Source organism: Lichenostomus cassidix, unplaced genomic scaffold (assembly GCF_008360975.1).
Source record: "Lichenostomus cassidix isolate B80296 unplaced genomic scaffold, HeHo_3.0 HiC_scaffold_33, whole genome shotgun sequence".
Taxonomy (NCBI): domain Eukaryota; kingdom Metazoa; phylum Chordata; class Aves; order Passeriformes; family Meliphagidae; genus Lichenostomus; species Lichenostomus cassidix.
Genome location: NW_028147632.1, coordinates 1,020,972 through 1,036,829, shown reverse-complemented (window position 1 = coordinate 1,036,829; position 15,858 = coordinate 1,020,972). Strand labels below are relative to the sequence as shown.

General features: G+C 56.1%; 3 protein-coding genes across 3 annotated transcripts in view; 2 read left to right on the top strand and 1 right to left on the bottom strand.

Annotated features, from left to right (window-relative positions):
* Window positions 1-15,858, top strand: part of LOC146421328 (uncharacterized) — a 238,099-nt gene that overhangs the window by 63,575 nt on the left and 158,666 nt on the right. The window lies entirely within an intron of this gene.
* The window catches only part of LOC146421331 (uncharacterized), a 144,333-nt gene that overhangs the window by 12,389 nt on the left and 116,086 nt on the right, over window positions 1-15,858 (bottom strand). The window contains exons 3-4 of the mRNA XM_085047532.1: window positions 12,729-13,801; window positions 1,636-2,655 (exon numbers count right to left, since the gene is read on the bottom strand). Coding sequence (XP_084903658.1) covers window positions 1,636-2,655; window positions 12,729-13,801 — 2,093 coding nt within the window. The remainder of the gene's footprint in view (window positions 1-1,635; window positions 2,656-12,728; window positions 13,802-15,858) is intronic.
* LOC146421343 (uncharacterized) overlaps window positions 1-15,858 on the top strand; it is a 95,707-nt gene that overhangs the window by 76,817 nt on the left and 3,032 nt on the right. The gene's annotated exons all lie outside the window — the stretch shown is intronic.

Below are 15,858 nucleotides of genomic sequence, written 5' to 3'. Positions count from 1 at the left end.
ACCCCCAACCCCACCACAAAGTGACACAGAAACCCCAAAAAACGACACTGAAACCCCAAAAATTGCAGAAAAAAAACCCCAAAAAGTGACACAGAAACCCCAAAAAGTGACATGGAGACTCAAAAAGTGACGATGGGAAACCTCCAATGGGACAGTGAGACCCCAAAAACGGCAGAGAAAACCCCAAAAATGGAAGAGAAATCCCAAAAAGTGACACAGAACCCCAAAAAACGACAAAGAAACCCCAAAAAATGACACAGAAATCCCCAAAAGTGACACTTGAGACCCTAAAAATGACACAGAAACCCCCAAAATGATTAAAAAACCCCCAAAAATGACATGACAAACGCCCAAAAGTGAGACAGAAACCCCAAAAGGTGACCCAGAACCCCCCCAAAAATGACCCAGAAACCCCAAGAAGGACACAAAAATCCCCCAAAATGGCACAGAATCCCCAAAAATCTCCACCGCACGCTGCTGGAGCAGTTCGACATCAAATCGGGACTTTGACGTGAGAGGAGCTGAGGGGAGTCACAATCCATCACAGACCCCCAAATGCCAGGCCTTGCACCACAGGAGTGCAGGTGATGCAAGCAGAGTCTGCTGCTAGAGACTGTCCCCTGCCCTGGGGGACATGCTGGACATTGTCACCTGGCCTGAGTATATATTAACCCTTGGCACTCTGTGCTTTTTGGGGGGAAAACCACCACTGAGAAGAGCAGCTGGAGAAGATCAATGTGACATCTTTGGGATCCACGGATGGTGATATTTTCTTTCTCCTTCTTTCTGTCCCCCTCACCTCTTTTCCTACTTCTCTTTTCCTCTCTTTTCTTCCCTCTTTCTCTCATATTTACCATCAAATAAAACCTACACTACTGACTGGCATATGGTCTCGTTTGCACCTTAATTCGGGCAGAAGTATTTCCAAAGAACCTTAATGTTTGGATCATAACAGCTGTGACCCCAATGTACCACTCATGTCACACCTCAATATCTTCATTTTTACCCCAAATTCAGGTGTTTTGAAGGATTGAAATGAAAACAAGACCAAACCCGAAAGAAAAGGATTTACATGTCTGTGCCTGCTGAGGATCCATGTGGTTGGGTAGAAGGGAAGAACATTTTTGGACGTTTCCACCCCAAAATCTTGGTCTTTGCCCCAATCCAGAACCATTTGGCTGTGGAAGATGCCCTTGGGTGAGAGAAAATCAGAATCATGGAATCACTGAGGCTGCAAAAGACCTCCAAGGCCATCCAGTGTTGCCTCATGCCAAGAGATGATATAACTGAACACAAAAGGAGAGATTTTCTGGGGTGGAAAGTCAACAAATCCGCTCTCCCCAGGGGATTTCTGATGTCCCCAGGAATTCCCATGGACATTCCTGGCCCTGCCTTCATCCAGGTGCCCATGGGGAGCCAGGAGGGTGTGGAGCCACCAGCCAGGTGTCTTTGCCACATGGATCACCAGCAGCACGGATCACCAGGGCTCTGCACAGCTGGGGTCACTGGGGATCATCCACTGCAGATCTTCCCACTGGGGATGGAGTTGGAGCAGCAATGAAGCTCTTCCTGCACTCGGGACACTCGCAGGGCTTCCCTCACTGGTGCCTCCGTTGGTGCCGAGTAAAGCTAGACATGTCTGAGAAGCTCTTCCCACACTCGGGACACTCGTAGGGCTTTTCCCCAGTGTGGATGCGCCGGTGGGTGATGAGGTGGGAGTTTCGCTTGAAGCCCTTCCCACAGTCAGGGCAGCGGAAGGGCCTCTCCTGGGCGTGAATGTGCTCATGGCGGAGGAGATTGGAGCTCCTCTGAAACCTCTTCCCACACTTGGGACACTCATAGGGCCTCTCCCCAGTGTGGATCTTCTTGTGCTTGATCAGGCTGGAGCTGTTGCTGAAGCTCTTCCCACATTCCACACAATCGTAGGGCTTTTCCCCAGTGTGGGTCACCTGGTGCCGCATCAGGGTGGACATCCGGCTGAAGCTCTTCCCACACTTCCCACACTCATAGGGCTTTTCCCCTGTGTGGATCATCTGGTGTGTGATCAGGTTGGACATCTGGCTGAAGCTCTTCCCACATTCCACGCAATCATAGGGCTTTTCCCCTGTGTGGATCCTCTGGTGCTGCATCAGGTGTGACATCCGGCTGAAGCTCTTCCCACACTCCCCACACTCATATGGCTTTTCGCCACTGTGGATCCTCTGGTGCTCGATTAGCTCAGATTTCCACCTGAAGCGCTTCCCACACTCCCCAAACTCGTAGGGCTTTTCCCCAGTGTGGATGCGCCGGTGCCTGATGAGGTGGGAGTTTTGCTTGAAGCCCTTCCCACAGTCAGGGCAGCGGAAGGGCCTCTCCTGGGTGTGAATGCGCTCATGGTGGAGGAGACTGGAGCTGGTCTGAAACCTCTTCCCACACTTGGGACACTCATAGGGCCTCTCCCCAGTGTGGATCTCCTTGTGCTTGATCAGGCTGGAGCTGTGGCTGAAGCTCTTCCCACATTCCACGCAATCATAGGGCTTTTCCCCTGTGTGGATCACCTGGTGTGTGATCAAGTGTGACATCCGGCTGAAGCTCTTCCCACACTTCCCACAATCATAGGGTTTTTCCCCAGTGTGGATCACCTGGTGCTTCATCAGGTTCGACATCTGGCTGAAGCTCCTCCCACATTCCCCACACTCATAGGGCTTTTCCCCACTGTGGATCCTCTGGTGCACGATCAGCTCAGATCTCCGCCTGAAGCTTTTCCCACATTCCCCACACTTGTGGGGCTTCTCTCTGCCCTCAGGCTTCTCCCCCAGCTCCGAGCTCCGGCTGCATCTCCGGGACTTTTCCTTCTCCTCCATCCGGCCTCGCCTTGGCAATGACAAATCCTGCTTTGGGGAAAAAACAAGGGCTCAGTGCCTTGCCCTGGGGGTTCCTCCTGCCCACCTCCAGCTCTGCAACTCTCCCAGGGGTTTGTGTCCATAAAAACCCCAAACCACCACCATTCACCTGAAAACCCTCACAGCATTTCCCCCTCTCTGCTCTTTGCACATGGGGCTCCCGTGGCTCCCGGGCTTCCCTATTTTCCAGGGTCCCGCTTAGGGATGATCCGGGGGCTTTGGGGGTCCCACGGGTCCCTTCTCCCCTCATTCTCTGCTCCGCGCTTCCAGGGATCCCAGGCTTCCCCCTTATCCACGCTCCCCCCTCTCCAGCCTGCCGGGGCTCCCCCAGCTCCGCCATCGCCCCTCTCCGCTCACCCCACTCCGGGGCTCCCGCCCGTCCCCTCCACCGCTCTCCCGGGGGGACCTCATGCCCCATGTCCCCCTCCCACCCGGACACCGGGCCATGCCCACCTGCAGCCCCCAAAATATCCCCCAAAGCCCCATTGGCGCCTCAGCTTTGGCCTTCCGCCACATCCAAACATTCCCCCCGCACAATCAAACCCTCCCAGCGACCCCTTCACGAGATCTGGGGCTCAATCCCGGAAGCTGCGAGCTCCAAACACCCGCCCAGAAAAAACGCCGCTCGGGGAGCCCCGAGACATTTGGGGCGACTTCCTCCTCCCCCTCACCTGCGGCGTGCGGGGCGCCGATGCTCCCGGGGCTGCCGCAGACAAAGAGCTCCGCGCTGCTTCTGCTGCTCCTCCTCTTCCTCTCTCCAACCTCTTCCTGTTCCTCCTCTTCCTCTCTCCTCCTTCCTCCTCCCGCGGCTCCTCCTCCTTCCTCCTCCCGCCTCCTCCCGCTCGGATCTCCGGCCTTTCTCCCGCTCGTTCCTCATCCCTCCTCCTCCTCCTCCATCCCTTCTCCTCCTCCCCCCAAGCCCAGCGCCCACCCTTTCCCCCCCTTTTCCCCACGCCGTCGCATCCCGCGGGAGGAGCCGGGGCAGGTCGGGCTGGGGCAGCGCTGGGCTCCGGGCCAGGCCTGGGCGCCCCCCACGCGCCCCCTCCCCAAATTGGCCTGGCGGGAAGCGCTGGGGGCGAGGGGGAGGCGCAGGTGGGGTTGGGGTGGGGAGCGCTGGGCGCTGCGGGTCTGCCTGGGAACTGGAGAGTCATCAGCGCCGCGAGCTCGGATTGGATCAGAATCGCTCAGCGCCTTCTCCCATTGGCTCATTTTCGCGGGGCTGTTTTTCGGGGCTATTTTTCTATGGGGTTTGGAGGTTCTGGGGGGCTCAGGGGGGTCTCAGCGCCTTTTTTGGGGATCGCTGTGTGCCGTGTCGGGGTTCAGCTGCCTCCCAAGGCCCCCAGAGCGGAGTGACACTTGAGGACACACGGGGGTCCCCATTCTCGATCCATCCCGGGGTCAGGTCTGCCCCCCAATCACAGCCCCACCGCGGGGTCCCCCCAAGTCCGTCCCCAGTGCCCCCCAAGAAACGCGACCGGAGCCAACTGGGAAGCTTTATTGGGAGCACGGGGAACAGCCGGGCGGGGTCAGAGTGACAGCAGGGCTGGGGGGACACACGACCCCGTGTGACTGGAGTGTGAAGGATCTGCTGGAAGTCCACAGCACTTCAGCAACCAGGAATGAACTCAAAAGAACCCTCACGGTTGGACTCTAGGAAGGGGACAGTGTCAGTCCAGGAGCACAGGGCTGGCAGGGTGTGGCTGTGTCCAGGGCTCTGGAAGAGACCTGGTGCTCTGCTGGGACTGACATGCCTGTGGCTGGGCACTTCAGCCGTAGCTGTCCCCTGTCCCTGTCTGTGTCCCTTGTCCCTGTCTGTGTCCCCTGTCCCTGGCTGTGTCCCTTGTTCCTGGCTGTGTCCCCAGCCCGTGTCTCTCCTGCTGCCAGCTCAGTGAGTGGCACACAGGCTGAGGGTCCCTCGTCTGTTCCCTGGGCGTCGGGTGGGAGATGTGAGGGCTGAGCCTGCTCAGGACAGCTCCATCCTCACGACGAACTGCTCTTTCCAGCTCCAGGCCAGAGGATCAGATCCCACCTCAAGTTTATCGTGTTGCTGGTTGTGCTCCTAGCCCTGGTTGTGGCTCTGGGGGTGTCCTTGGCTGCTGTGTCAGGTAAGGGAGGAGCAGCAGCCTCAGCCCAACCCCTCGGGGCACTGCTGGCTCACTGCTGCCTGAGGGGAGAATCCTCAGACATTCTTCTCCATTTCCCTCTGCAGGGAGAATACACAGAGAGACTCCAGTTACTCCAGTTAACCTTGCAGCTCGGGTGCTGCTGGCCTGTCCCCATGGCTGGGTTGGGTACAACGGGATCTGCTACTTCCTCTCGAGGCGTCGTCTCTCCTGGGATCAGGCTAAGGCTCGGTGCTCCGAGCTCGAGGCTTCCCTGGCTGTGCTCACTGACAAGGAAATGGTGAGTGAGGGGTTTGGGGGGTTTGGGAAGGCCAAGGGGACCCTGGGGTGCTCCTGGGCTAGGAGTCCATTGTTTGCTCCTCTCTCCTTGCCAGGAGTTCCTGTTCTGCCTCAGCAGGAATGATGATTACTGGCTCGGGCTGCACAGACAGGGCCAGCGGCTGCAGTGGGTGGATGGCAGCAGCTTCAACTCCTCGTGAGTCCTGGGGGGCACAGGCAGGGCCTGGGGGCACAGGCAGGGCCCTGGGGGGCACAGGGCTGCTGGGACTGTTCCTTGTGTGCAGCACTGTTTCTCCTGCTGGGGAGGACAAAGCACAACCTCTTTCTCTGCTCCTCCTTACAGGTTAAAGATCCTTGGCAATGGAGAGTGTGTGTTCCTGCGAGAGGGAAAGTTTAGGAGTACAACCTGCACAGATCACCTGCACTGTCTGTGCAGCAGAGCCCAAACTGAGCTGTAACTGGGGATGGAGGAATTACCTTCTCTGTGCTGAGCACTCACAGCTTAGCCTCTTCTTCCCCCCAGCACGGGGATTTCCTTCCTCAGCTGCAGCACCTGCCTTGCACTGACTCTCAGGGTCACCTCGGTGCACTTTGCAGAGTCACCTCAGTGTTTGATCTCAAGGAGATGAATCTGTAGGAAGAGGAGATGATGTGGAAGCTGATCTGTGGCTGCCTGGGCTGGGTGTTCCTGTGTCCCTCTGGAGCCGTTCCAGGAATCTTCCTGTTTCTCTTGCACTACATGTTTCTACAGTGACCTTTTATATATATATTGATATGGAAAGGGATTTCAAATATGTTTTTCCAGCACTTGCAGTGTATTTATACACTAAGCTTGTATCTATATACGAAAATATAACACTGTGAGTGTAGACCTACACGTTCTTCTAAAACTGTATTTGTACACTGATCTTATATATATATTACCATATATTAATATAACACTCTGGATACAGAATTACATGTTCTTCTAACATTGTTTTTACACACTAGCTTTGTACATGTATATGAAAATATAACACTGTGAGTATAGACCTACATGTTCTTCTAAAACTGTATTTGTACACTGACCTTATATATATTAGCATATATTAATGTAACACTCTGGATACAAAATGACATGTTCCTCTAACATTGTATTTATATACTAACCTTGTCTATCTTGATATAATACTGTGGATACAGAACTACCTGTTCTTCTAACATTGTATTTATACACTAATCTTGTATATATTGATATAACACTGTGGATACAGATTTGAAACATCTGCTGCCATGGTAATGTGACCTTTGTGGGAGCAGAGTGCAAAATAATGCCAGGGTTGTGATTGGAACCCACAGGTGACATTCCCTTAGGAGTTGGACTTGATCCTTGTGGGTCTCTTCCAACTCAGAGGATTTTGTGAGATGTTGTTGTGTGACCTCCATCAGTATGTACAGCGCCAATGTTGCTGTTATTGTTGTATTCTTTATAATATTCTTATTTTTTTATTAAATGCTTATGAAGCATCCCTGTGTCCCTCGTGTCCCTTGCCCTGCTGCCCCTGCCCCGGGGGCTTCAGCCGAGCCAGAGCCTCTTCCCAGTGCTCCCAGTGCTCCCAGTCTGCCCGTGCAGCCTCCAGCAGCCAGCGAGGCCTTCAGCTGGGCCGGCAGAGAGGAGCTGCTGGGAGCTCCCAAATCAGTTTGGTTCCGTTTGTCCTTCCCAGCCTGGGGAACAACGATTTGGGAGTTTTCTGCCCAAACCCTGTCCGTTCCTCCGCTCAGCTCAAGAGGTTTGGGGAGATTTTGGCTTTTTGTGGGAAATCAAAGCGATGTGGGGACAAGGCGGGATTGTCGCTCAGCTGTGTTCTGACCAATCAGAGCTCGAGAACGAGGAGTGGCGGCAGAATCAGCCAATGACAATGGGGGGGCGGGATCTCAAAAGACTATATAAAGAGGACACTGAGCGGCAGGAATCTCCTCTTAGGCTTTTTTAAAATGTCGGAGGAGAAAAAGGCCTGGAATGTCCCGGGCCGTGCTGGAGGCCAAGGAACCGCTGCTGCTCTGTACCGGCGGGAGGTGAAAACTACTGTGACACTGTCCTCCTCACCCTGGTGTCCCTCGACAGCACACAATGCCTCAGGAACAGGCTGCTCCAGCAGGGATCCCCCACAAGTCCCGCCAGCAGCCACTTCCATGGCTCTGCAGGAGCTTCCCATGGCTCAGGGTCTCTCTCAGGCATCCCCTGCTCCGGCCTGGGCTCCTGCTGGGGCTGCAGGGGAGTCCCTGCTCCATCCCGGCCTCACCCACAGCTCACACCGAGCTGGACCTGCAGCTCCAGGTCACACCGAGCTCCCGGCGGTTGAGGGCAGCAGCGATTCTTTGTCCTCCTGCCCGGGCTGGGACACTGCAGGGCTGAGGAGCCGAAAAGCAAATTTCGGCCACAACCCCGGGATTGTGCCTGGAGCGACTGGGGCGATTCTGTGCCGTGTGCAGAGCTCTTCCACCTCACTCCCATTGGCTGATTGTCCCGTCACTCCTCATTCTCGTGCGCTGACTGGCCAGAGCGGGGACAAGCACCGCCCTCGGTGCCGCCCCCTGTACCGCCATTGCTGGAGGGTCAGTGAGGGCTCGGGAGCGGCAGCGGCCGGAGCGCCGTGAGGCGGCGGAGCTCGGCGGTGACCACAGCGCAGCGACCCGGGGACAGGAGAGACATCTCTGTTCTACCGACAGCAAGCGGGACGAGCCAGCGCTGCTCCTGCACCGCCTCCTGCCGAGGCAGCAGCGGCAAGGAGACCGCGGGCAGCCGCTCCCTCAGCGGCCTCAGGCCAGCGGCAACACGGCGCCACAGCCAGGGAGGGAGGGAGGGAGGGAGGGAGACGGGAGAACGAAGCCGCCACAGCCCCCCTGCCGCCCCCTCCATCCCCTCCATCCGCCCGCAGCGAGCCCCGAGCCCCGGCACAAGCCAGCGCGGCTCCCAGCTGCTCTGAGGCTGTTTCTGAGCTCCCCGGGGTTCTCCAGAGACTCTCCGGCAGTGCCGACTGTGCTGCACGAGCGATGCGATGTGAGAGGAACGGCGTTTGTGTTTCCCTCCCCGAGAGCAGCAGTGGGTGCTGCAGAGATGTGCAGAGATGGGAGAAAGGAGGTGATCCGGACGAGAAGCGGGCAGTGAATTTGACTCAGACTCATCCCCCTTCCTGTGTCACTCCCGGGCTGTTTTCTTGCACAGTCCTTCGGATGAGAACGGGCTGAGCAAGAAGCTGCAGGAAGGAAGCTCTGCTGCCCTGAACAGGCTCGGCGTGACCTGGAGCTGAAGGCGCTGCGAGCTGCGGATGAGTCCGGGATGGAGCAGGAATTGCCCTGCAGCCCCGGCAGGAGCCCCGGCTGGAGCAAGAGAAGTATTCCTCTCTATTTCTGCCCTGTTTCCGTTCACATTTATCCTTCTTTGTGCACATTTTTATACACTTTTACCTGTTCTGCTAGTTAATCTTTTAGCTCCTTGCTCCATGCAGCATCTTCAGAGGAACTGAAAATTCCTGTTCTCTGCTCTCGATCAGTCTGTAAATTTTCTAAGATTCTGTGCCTGTTTAGAAGTTACCACTCCGTTTCCCACCACAGTGTGGCAAGGATTCTGCTGGGGAAATCCTGACACACCCAGAGCGGGCAGTAATTGATCTCTGGCTCACCTTTATCCCTGGCCTAGGTGAGGTTTGATAAGGTCAGTGATAAAGCAGCTGACGACAGGACTTTATTTATTCCTCTGATCCTGGGTTGGCTCTTTATTCTCAGCAAAAACTGGGAGCTCTTTTCCCCAAACCAGTGAGGATTCCTGACAGATTTTACTGAGTTGTAAATTAAAAATAGAATTAATCCTTTTTCCTTTTCCAGTACCTTGTGGCCAATGTGGAGTGGGTAAATCCCACAGAGTTCCCAAAGCCTTGCTGACTTGTCCCACTGTTCTTGCTATAAAATGGGACCCTCTGGCTGAGGACATTCCTGGAGGAGTTCCAAAGTGTGCAATGATTTGATTTAGCAATATTTTCACTACTGCTTTTGCAGGGAAACACTTCTAGCCACCTGGAAATTGCACCAATTAAGACAATTATCACTCTTAATACACAGAAATTCTTTGAAGTCAATTTTCCAAAAACCTCATTGGGAATTTCCAGATTTGAGAGCCCCAACACTTTATTCACAGTATTGGGGTTATTTCTTCTACATGTGCCACACTTCTGAGTCTTTGAAGGAACAATTTCAGTTATTTTGGAATTAAATCCTGTCTTAGAACATGTCTAGAATTTAACACTTCAGTTCACTGACAAACTCTTGCACCATGCTCAGGTTTAATAACTGGTGGAGTGATCTCTTGTCAGGAAACCAAAAATGTGTGCTCCTTTTCTCTGCGGCTGTTTTTGGCCCTGGGAGCCAAATAATTTCATTATTTTCATCCTGTTTGGTTCTCTGTTGTGCTCTGCAGTGCAGAACGGAGACTTCAGCTGGTTTTGCACTTCCTGTAGTCTTAGATCAACATGAACTCTGCTGATAACAAAGCTCTCTCTGCTCAGAGTGCACTAAGGCAAACCACACTTACAATCCCTCCAGATCTTTACTTTTCTTTCCCTCAGTTGCAATGTCCATGTTAAAGCAACCATTTAGTCCTTCTGTGCTGAAACAACTCATGGCAGAGCAGAGCATTAGATTAAATAACCTCATTCAGGGTGGTCAGTGCAAATCCTGCAATGCATTTTCTGTTGAAAAAAAACCCAGTTACTTCTTTCTGTGTTGTTTCCAATCTGGGTTCTCAGTCAGGCTTGCCTTTAAACATAGCTGGGCGAGAATAAACTTCTTGTGATTGTTTGGAGTGTTTCTGATTTTGGAGCCCAACAGAAGCACAGCAGCATTTTGAATTTCAAAGGTAATTTCCTGTCCCACTGTACAACAGGACTGAGCTCAGTCAGTGGCTCCTCTGGTGTCCCAAACCCTTCTGTCCCACCTGTGTCCCACAGACCTCAGGCTCTGTCCCACAGTGAATTTTGGGATCCTGATTTAGCAGCTCCACGGCTGTGACTCCTCACTAGCAGCTGGGCCATCCTTGGCTCACATCATTGATCTGTTCAGGAAAATTGGCAGTGACTCCTCCCTGAGCCACTGGGAATTGTGGTGGAACCACTTGGGAAAGATTTTGGCTCTCAGAAGTGAATAATTCAAAAGATCCCTGGGACCTGCCAAGCCCAGAGCCAGAATTACCAGTGTTTGCTTTTGTTTTTGGAGCACAGCCCAAGTATGATTAGCCAAATCAATAAAATCTTTATGGGTAATTTCAAAACTCCAGATCATAATCAATAATTCCTGACCCATGCCCTGATCATGCCAAGGCAAGTCTGCAACTCCCTCACAGTTTGTCTCCTGCTCAGTTGAATTTAACCTTGGGAATTTCAAAATCCAGAACTTTAACATCAGAGAATTTCAAACCCTTTTTCCAGTAAATTTCCTCCTAATAATGACGTTCTGGAGAGCTGGGCAGGTGCAAAAATCCATTAATTTGCCATCATTTCCCCACTTTGAATTCAATTAGATGGAAAAGGTGCTCATTTCACTGACAGCTGTGACAAAATCACCACTTCATTCCCCTTGCAGGGTGTTTAATTTGGAATAAACAGCTCCTGTGCCTACCAAAAATCCCAAATTTCCATTTCCCAGAGGCAGAAACTTCTGGTTCTCTTCACAATTTCTCTGCTCTTGCCAGGAGAAAGAGCTGGGAGGAGTCCTGGGTTTCACCTGAGGATCCCAAAGTCCACCCTTCCACAAAATGCACTTGGATTTGCTCCCAATCTTCCTAATGAAGGTTGAAGAACTGAATCCCAAAGCAATCCTCCCCCTCCCTGGTAGCTGATTTCATCTTTAATTGCTATCACTGTGAATTTTGTCATCTCCTGAATATTTGAGGCTTTGTTTGGGGTCAGATTTACCACTCATGAAATGTCAGGAGTTTCACTCTCAAAAGCAGCAGTGCTCTGGAATCGCTGCTGTTTTACTCTAACATTATGACAGGCCAGCGGCAACACGGCGCCACAGCCAGGGAGGGAGGGAGGGAGGGAGGGAGGGAGACGGGAGAAGGAAGCCGCCACAGCCCCCCTGCCGCCCCCTTCATCCCCTCCATCCGCCCGCAGCGAGCCCCGAGCCCCGGCACAAGGCAGCGCGGCTCCCACCTGCGCTGGGACAGCCTCTCCGAGCTCCGCCGCCGCCTCCCCGGGCTCCGCCCGCTGCCGCCGCTCCCGGGCCGCACACACGCTCCCACCATGGCGCCACTGCTGCCCCACTAAAGCCCTGCCTGCCTGCCTGGGGGCGACACCGGCGCCGGCCTTGTCCCCGCTCGCTGGCACCGAGCAGCAATTGCGCTGCGACAATTCCGAGTGACAGCACAGCCAGCCAAGGGCAGCGAGGCGCGGGCTCTGCACAGCGCACAGCCCAAGCCCCGCGCTCTCAGTGCCCCCCGGTCTGGCCGAGGCCAAAGCCGCACATGAGGAACAGCCCTGCAACGGGCCCGGGCCCAAGGCGCCATTGCTCTGCAAATAGCGACCAAGTTCTCCGCACCTCCCGGCCCCGCCTCGGCACGCAGCCCCCGGGGCAGCCCCACGGCCCCCACGGCAGCTCCCAGCCTCTGCCAGCCGCCCTGCAACGGCCCAGGGGGAGCAGGCCAAGGGACGCGGCTGCCGGCGCCCAGGGGACGCCAGGGACAGCGGGGGCACTTCACAAGCCTTTCCTGCAAAAGAGAAAACCATCAGCAAGGAAAAAGCAACAGCAGCGCTGGCTCCAGAGCACAGGGCCACACGAGGCCATGGCACATTGCAGTGGGGTGATGCTGGCCCCATGCCAGGCACCCAGCAGAGCTGCTCTCTCACTGCCCTGCACAGCCGCCAAGGGGAGAGAAAACTGAACCAAGGCTTCCTGAGTTGATAGAAGGACCTGGCTAAGAGATCCCTCATCCAACACCTTTGTGCACAAAACAGGCTCGGAACTGGATATGTGAATTGAATGTATTGCTAACAAACTCAGAGCAGGACAAAAAGAAAAATTTGACCATTTAAAACACCTTCCCCTCACCCAACAGGGATCACCTGGAATGGGGGTCACCAGGATTCTGCCCAACGGGGGTCACTGAGGATCATCCAGTGCAGATCTTCCCACTGGGGATGGAGTTGGAGCAGCAATGAAGCTCTTCCTGCACTCGGGACACTCGCAGGGCTTCCCTCACTGGTGCTTCCGTTGGTGCCGAGTAAAGTTAGACATGTCTGAGAAGCTCTTCCCACACTCGGGACACCCATAGGGCTTTTCCCCAGTGTGGATGCGCCGGTGAGTGATGAGGATGGAGTTGTGCTTGAAGCCCTTCCCGCAGTCAGGGCAGCGGAAGGGCCTCTCCTGGGTGTGAATGCGCTCATGGCGGAGGAGATGGGAGCTGGTCTGAAACCTCTTCCCACACGTGGGACACTCATAGGGCCTCTCCCCGGTGTGGATCTTCTTGTGCTTGATCAGTCTGGAGCTGTTGCTGAAGCTCTTCCCACATTCCACGCAATTATAGGGCTTTTCCCCAGTGTGGATCACCTGGTGCCGCATCAGGTAAGATCTGTGCCTGAAGCTTTTCCCACACTTCCCACACTTGTAGGGCTTTTCCCCTGTGTGGATCCTCTGGTGTGTGATCAGGTTGGAGCTCTGGCTGAAGCTCTTCCCACACTTCCCACAACCATAGGGCTTTTCCCCAGTGTGGATCACCTGGTGCCGCATCAGGGTAGACATCCGGCTGAAGCTCTTCCCACACTTCCCACACTCGTAGGGCTTTTCCCCTGTGTGGATCCTCTGGTGTGTGATCAGGGCAGAGCTGTGGCTGAAGCTCTTCCCACATACTGCGCAATCGTAGGGCTTTTCCCCAGTGTGGGTCACCTGGTGCCGCATCAGGGTGGACATCCGGCTGAAGCTCTTCCCACACTTCCCACACTCGTAGGGCTTTTCCCCTGTGTGGATCATCTGGTGTGTGATCAGGTTGGACATCTGGCTGAAGCTCTTCCCACACTCCCCACACTCATATGGCTTTTTGCCTCTGTGGATCCTCTGGTGCTCGATCAGCTCAGATTTCCACCTGAAGCTTTTCCCACACTTCCCACACTCGTAGGGCTTTTCCCCAGTGTGGATGCGCCAGTGGGTGATGAGGGTGGAGTTTTGCTTGAAGCCCTTCCCACAGTCAGGGCAGCGGAAGGGCCTCTCCTGGGTGTGAATGCGCTCATGGAGGAGGAGACTGGAGCTGGTCTGAAACCTCTTCCCACACGTGGGACACTCATAGGGCCTCTCCCCGGTGTGGATCTTCTTGTGCTTGATCAGGTTGGATCTGTGGCTGAAGCTCTTCCCACATTCCACGCAATCATAGGGCTTTTCCCCTGTGTGGATCACCTGGTGTGTGATCAAGTGTGACATCCGGCTGAAGCTCTTCCCACACTTCCCACAATCATAGGGCTTTTCCCCAGTGTGGATCACCTGGTGCTGCATCAGGTTGGACATCTGGCTGAAGCTCTTCCCACACTTCCCACAGTCATAGGGCTTTTCCCCACTGTGGATCCTCTGGTGCCGGATAAGATCAGATCTCTGCCTGAAGCTTTTCCCACATTCCCCACACTTGTGGGGCTTCTCTCTGCCCTCAGGCTTCTCCCCCAGCTCCGAACTCCGGCTGCATCTCCGGGACTTTTCCTTCTCCTCCATCCGGCCACGCCTTGGCAATGACAAATCCTGCTTTGGGGAAAAAACAAGGGCTCAGCGCCTTGCCCTGGGGGTTCCTCCTGCCCAGCTCCAGCTCTGCAAGTCTCCCAGGGGTTTGTGTCCATAAAAACCCCAAACCACCACCATTCACCTCAAAACCCTCACAGCATTTCCCCCTCTCTGCTCTTTGCACTTTGGCCTCCTCAGGGTCTCCCTTCCCTGCACTCATGGGGCTCCCGTGGCTCCCGGGCTTCCCTATTTTCCAGGGTCCCGCTTAGGGATGATCCGGGGGCTTTGGGGGTCCCAGGGGTCCCTTCTCCCCTTATTCTCTGCTCCACGTTTCCAGGGATCCCAGGCTTCCCCCTTATCCACGCTCCCCCCTCTCCAGCCTGCCGGGGCTCCCCCAGCTCCGCCATCGCCCCTCTCCGCTCACCCCACTCCGGGGCTCCCGCCCTTCCCCTCCACCGCTCTCCCCCGGGGACCCCATGCCCCATGTCCCCCTCCCACCCCGACACCGGGCCGTGCCCACCTGCAGCCCCCAAAATATCCCCCAAAGCCCCACTGGCGCCTCAGCTTTGCCCTTCCGCCACATCCAAACATTCCCCCCGCACAATCAAACCCTCCCAGCGACCCTTCACGAGATTTGGGGCTCAATCCCGGAAGCTGCGAGCTCCAAACACCCGCCCAGAGAAAACGCCGCTCGGGGACCCCCGAGACATTTGGGGCGACTTCCTCCTCCCCCTCACCTGCGGCATGCGGGGCGCCGATGCTCCCGGGGCCGCGACACACAAAGAGCTCCGCGCTGCTTCTGCTGCTCCTCCTCTTCCTCTCTCCAACCTCTTCCTGCTCCTCCTCTTCCTCTCTCCTCCTCCTTCCTCCCGCGGCTCCTCCTCCTTCCTCCCGCGGCTCCTCCTCCTTCCTCCTCCCGCCTCCTCCTGCTCGGATCTCCGGCCTTTCTCCCGCTCCTTCCTCATCCCTCCTCCTCCTCCTCCATCCCTTCTCCTCCTCCCCCAAGCCCAGCGCCCACCCTTTCCCCCCCTTTTCCCCACGCCGTCGCATGCCGCGGGAGGAGCCGGGATGGAGCCGGGGCAGGTCGGGCTGGGGCAGCGCTGGGCTCCGGGCCAGGCCTGGGCGCCCCCCACGCGCCCCCTCCCCAAATTGGCCTGGCGGGAAGCGCTGGGGGCGATGGGGGGGCGCAGGTGAGGTTGGGGTGGGGAGCGCTGGGCGCTGCGGGTCTGCCTGGGAACTGGAGAGTCATCAGCGCCGCGAGCTCGGATTGGATCAGAATCGCTCAGCGCCTTCTCCCATTGGCTCATTTTCGCGGGGCTATTTTTCGGGGCTGTTTTTCTATGGGGTTTGGAGGATCTGGGGACTCAGGGGGTCTCAGCGCCTTTTTTGGGGTTCGCTGTATGCCGTGTCGGGGTTCAGCTGCCTCCCAAGGCCCCCAGAGCGGGGTGACACTTGGGGACACACGGGGGTCCCCATTCCCGATCCATCCCAGGTCAGGTCTGCCCCCCAATCACAGCCCCACCGCGGGGTCCCCCCAAGTCCCTCCCCAGTGTCCCCCAAGAAACGCGACCGGAGCCAACTGGGAAGCTTTATTGGGAGCACTGGGAGCAGTCGGGCGGGGTCAGAGTGACAGCAGGGCTGGGGGGACGCACGACCCCCCAAAATCAGCGCGGGGACAGAGCGGGGGGTCCCGGCCGGGCCCGAGGCCACGGGGAGGGGCTGCGGCCGGCGGCGGCTCAGGAGCTCTGTGGGCAGAGAAAAGGGGGTGACACCGGGCTGGGGGGCCCCGGGAGAAGCACAGCCGCTCCGGGGCAGGGGGGACACGACCCCCGGGACCCCCCTCA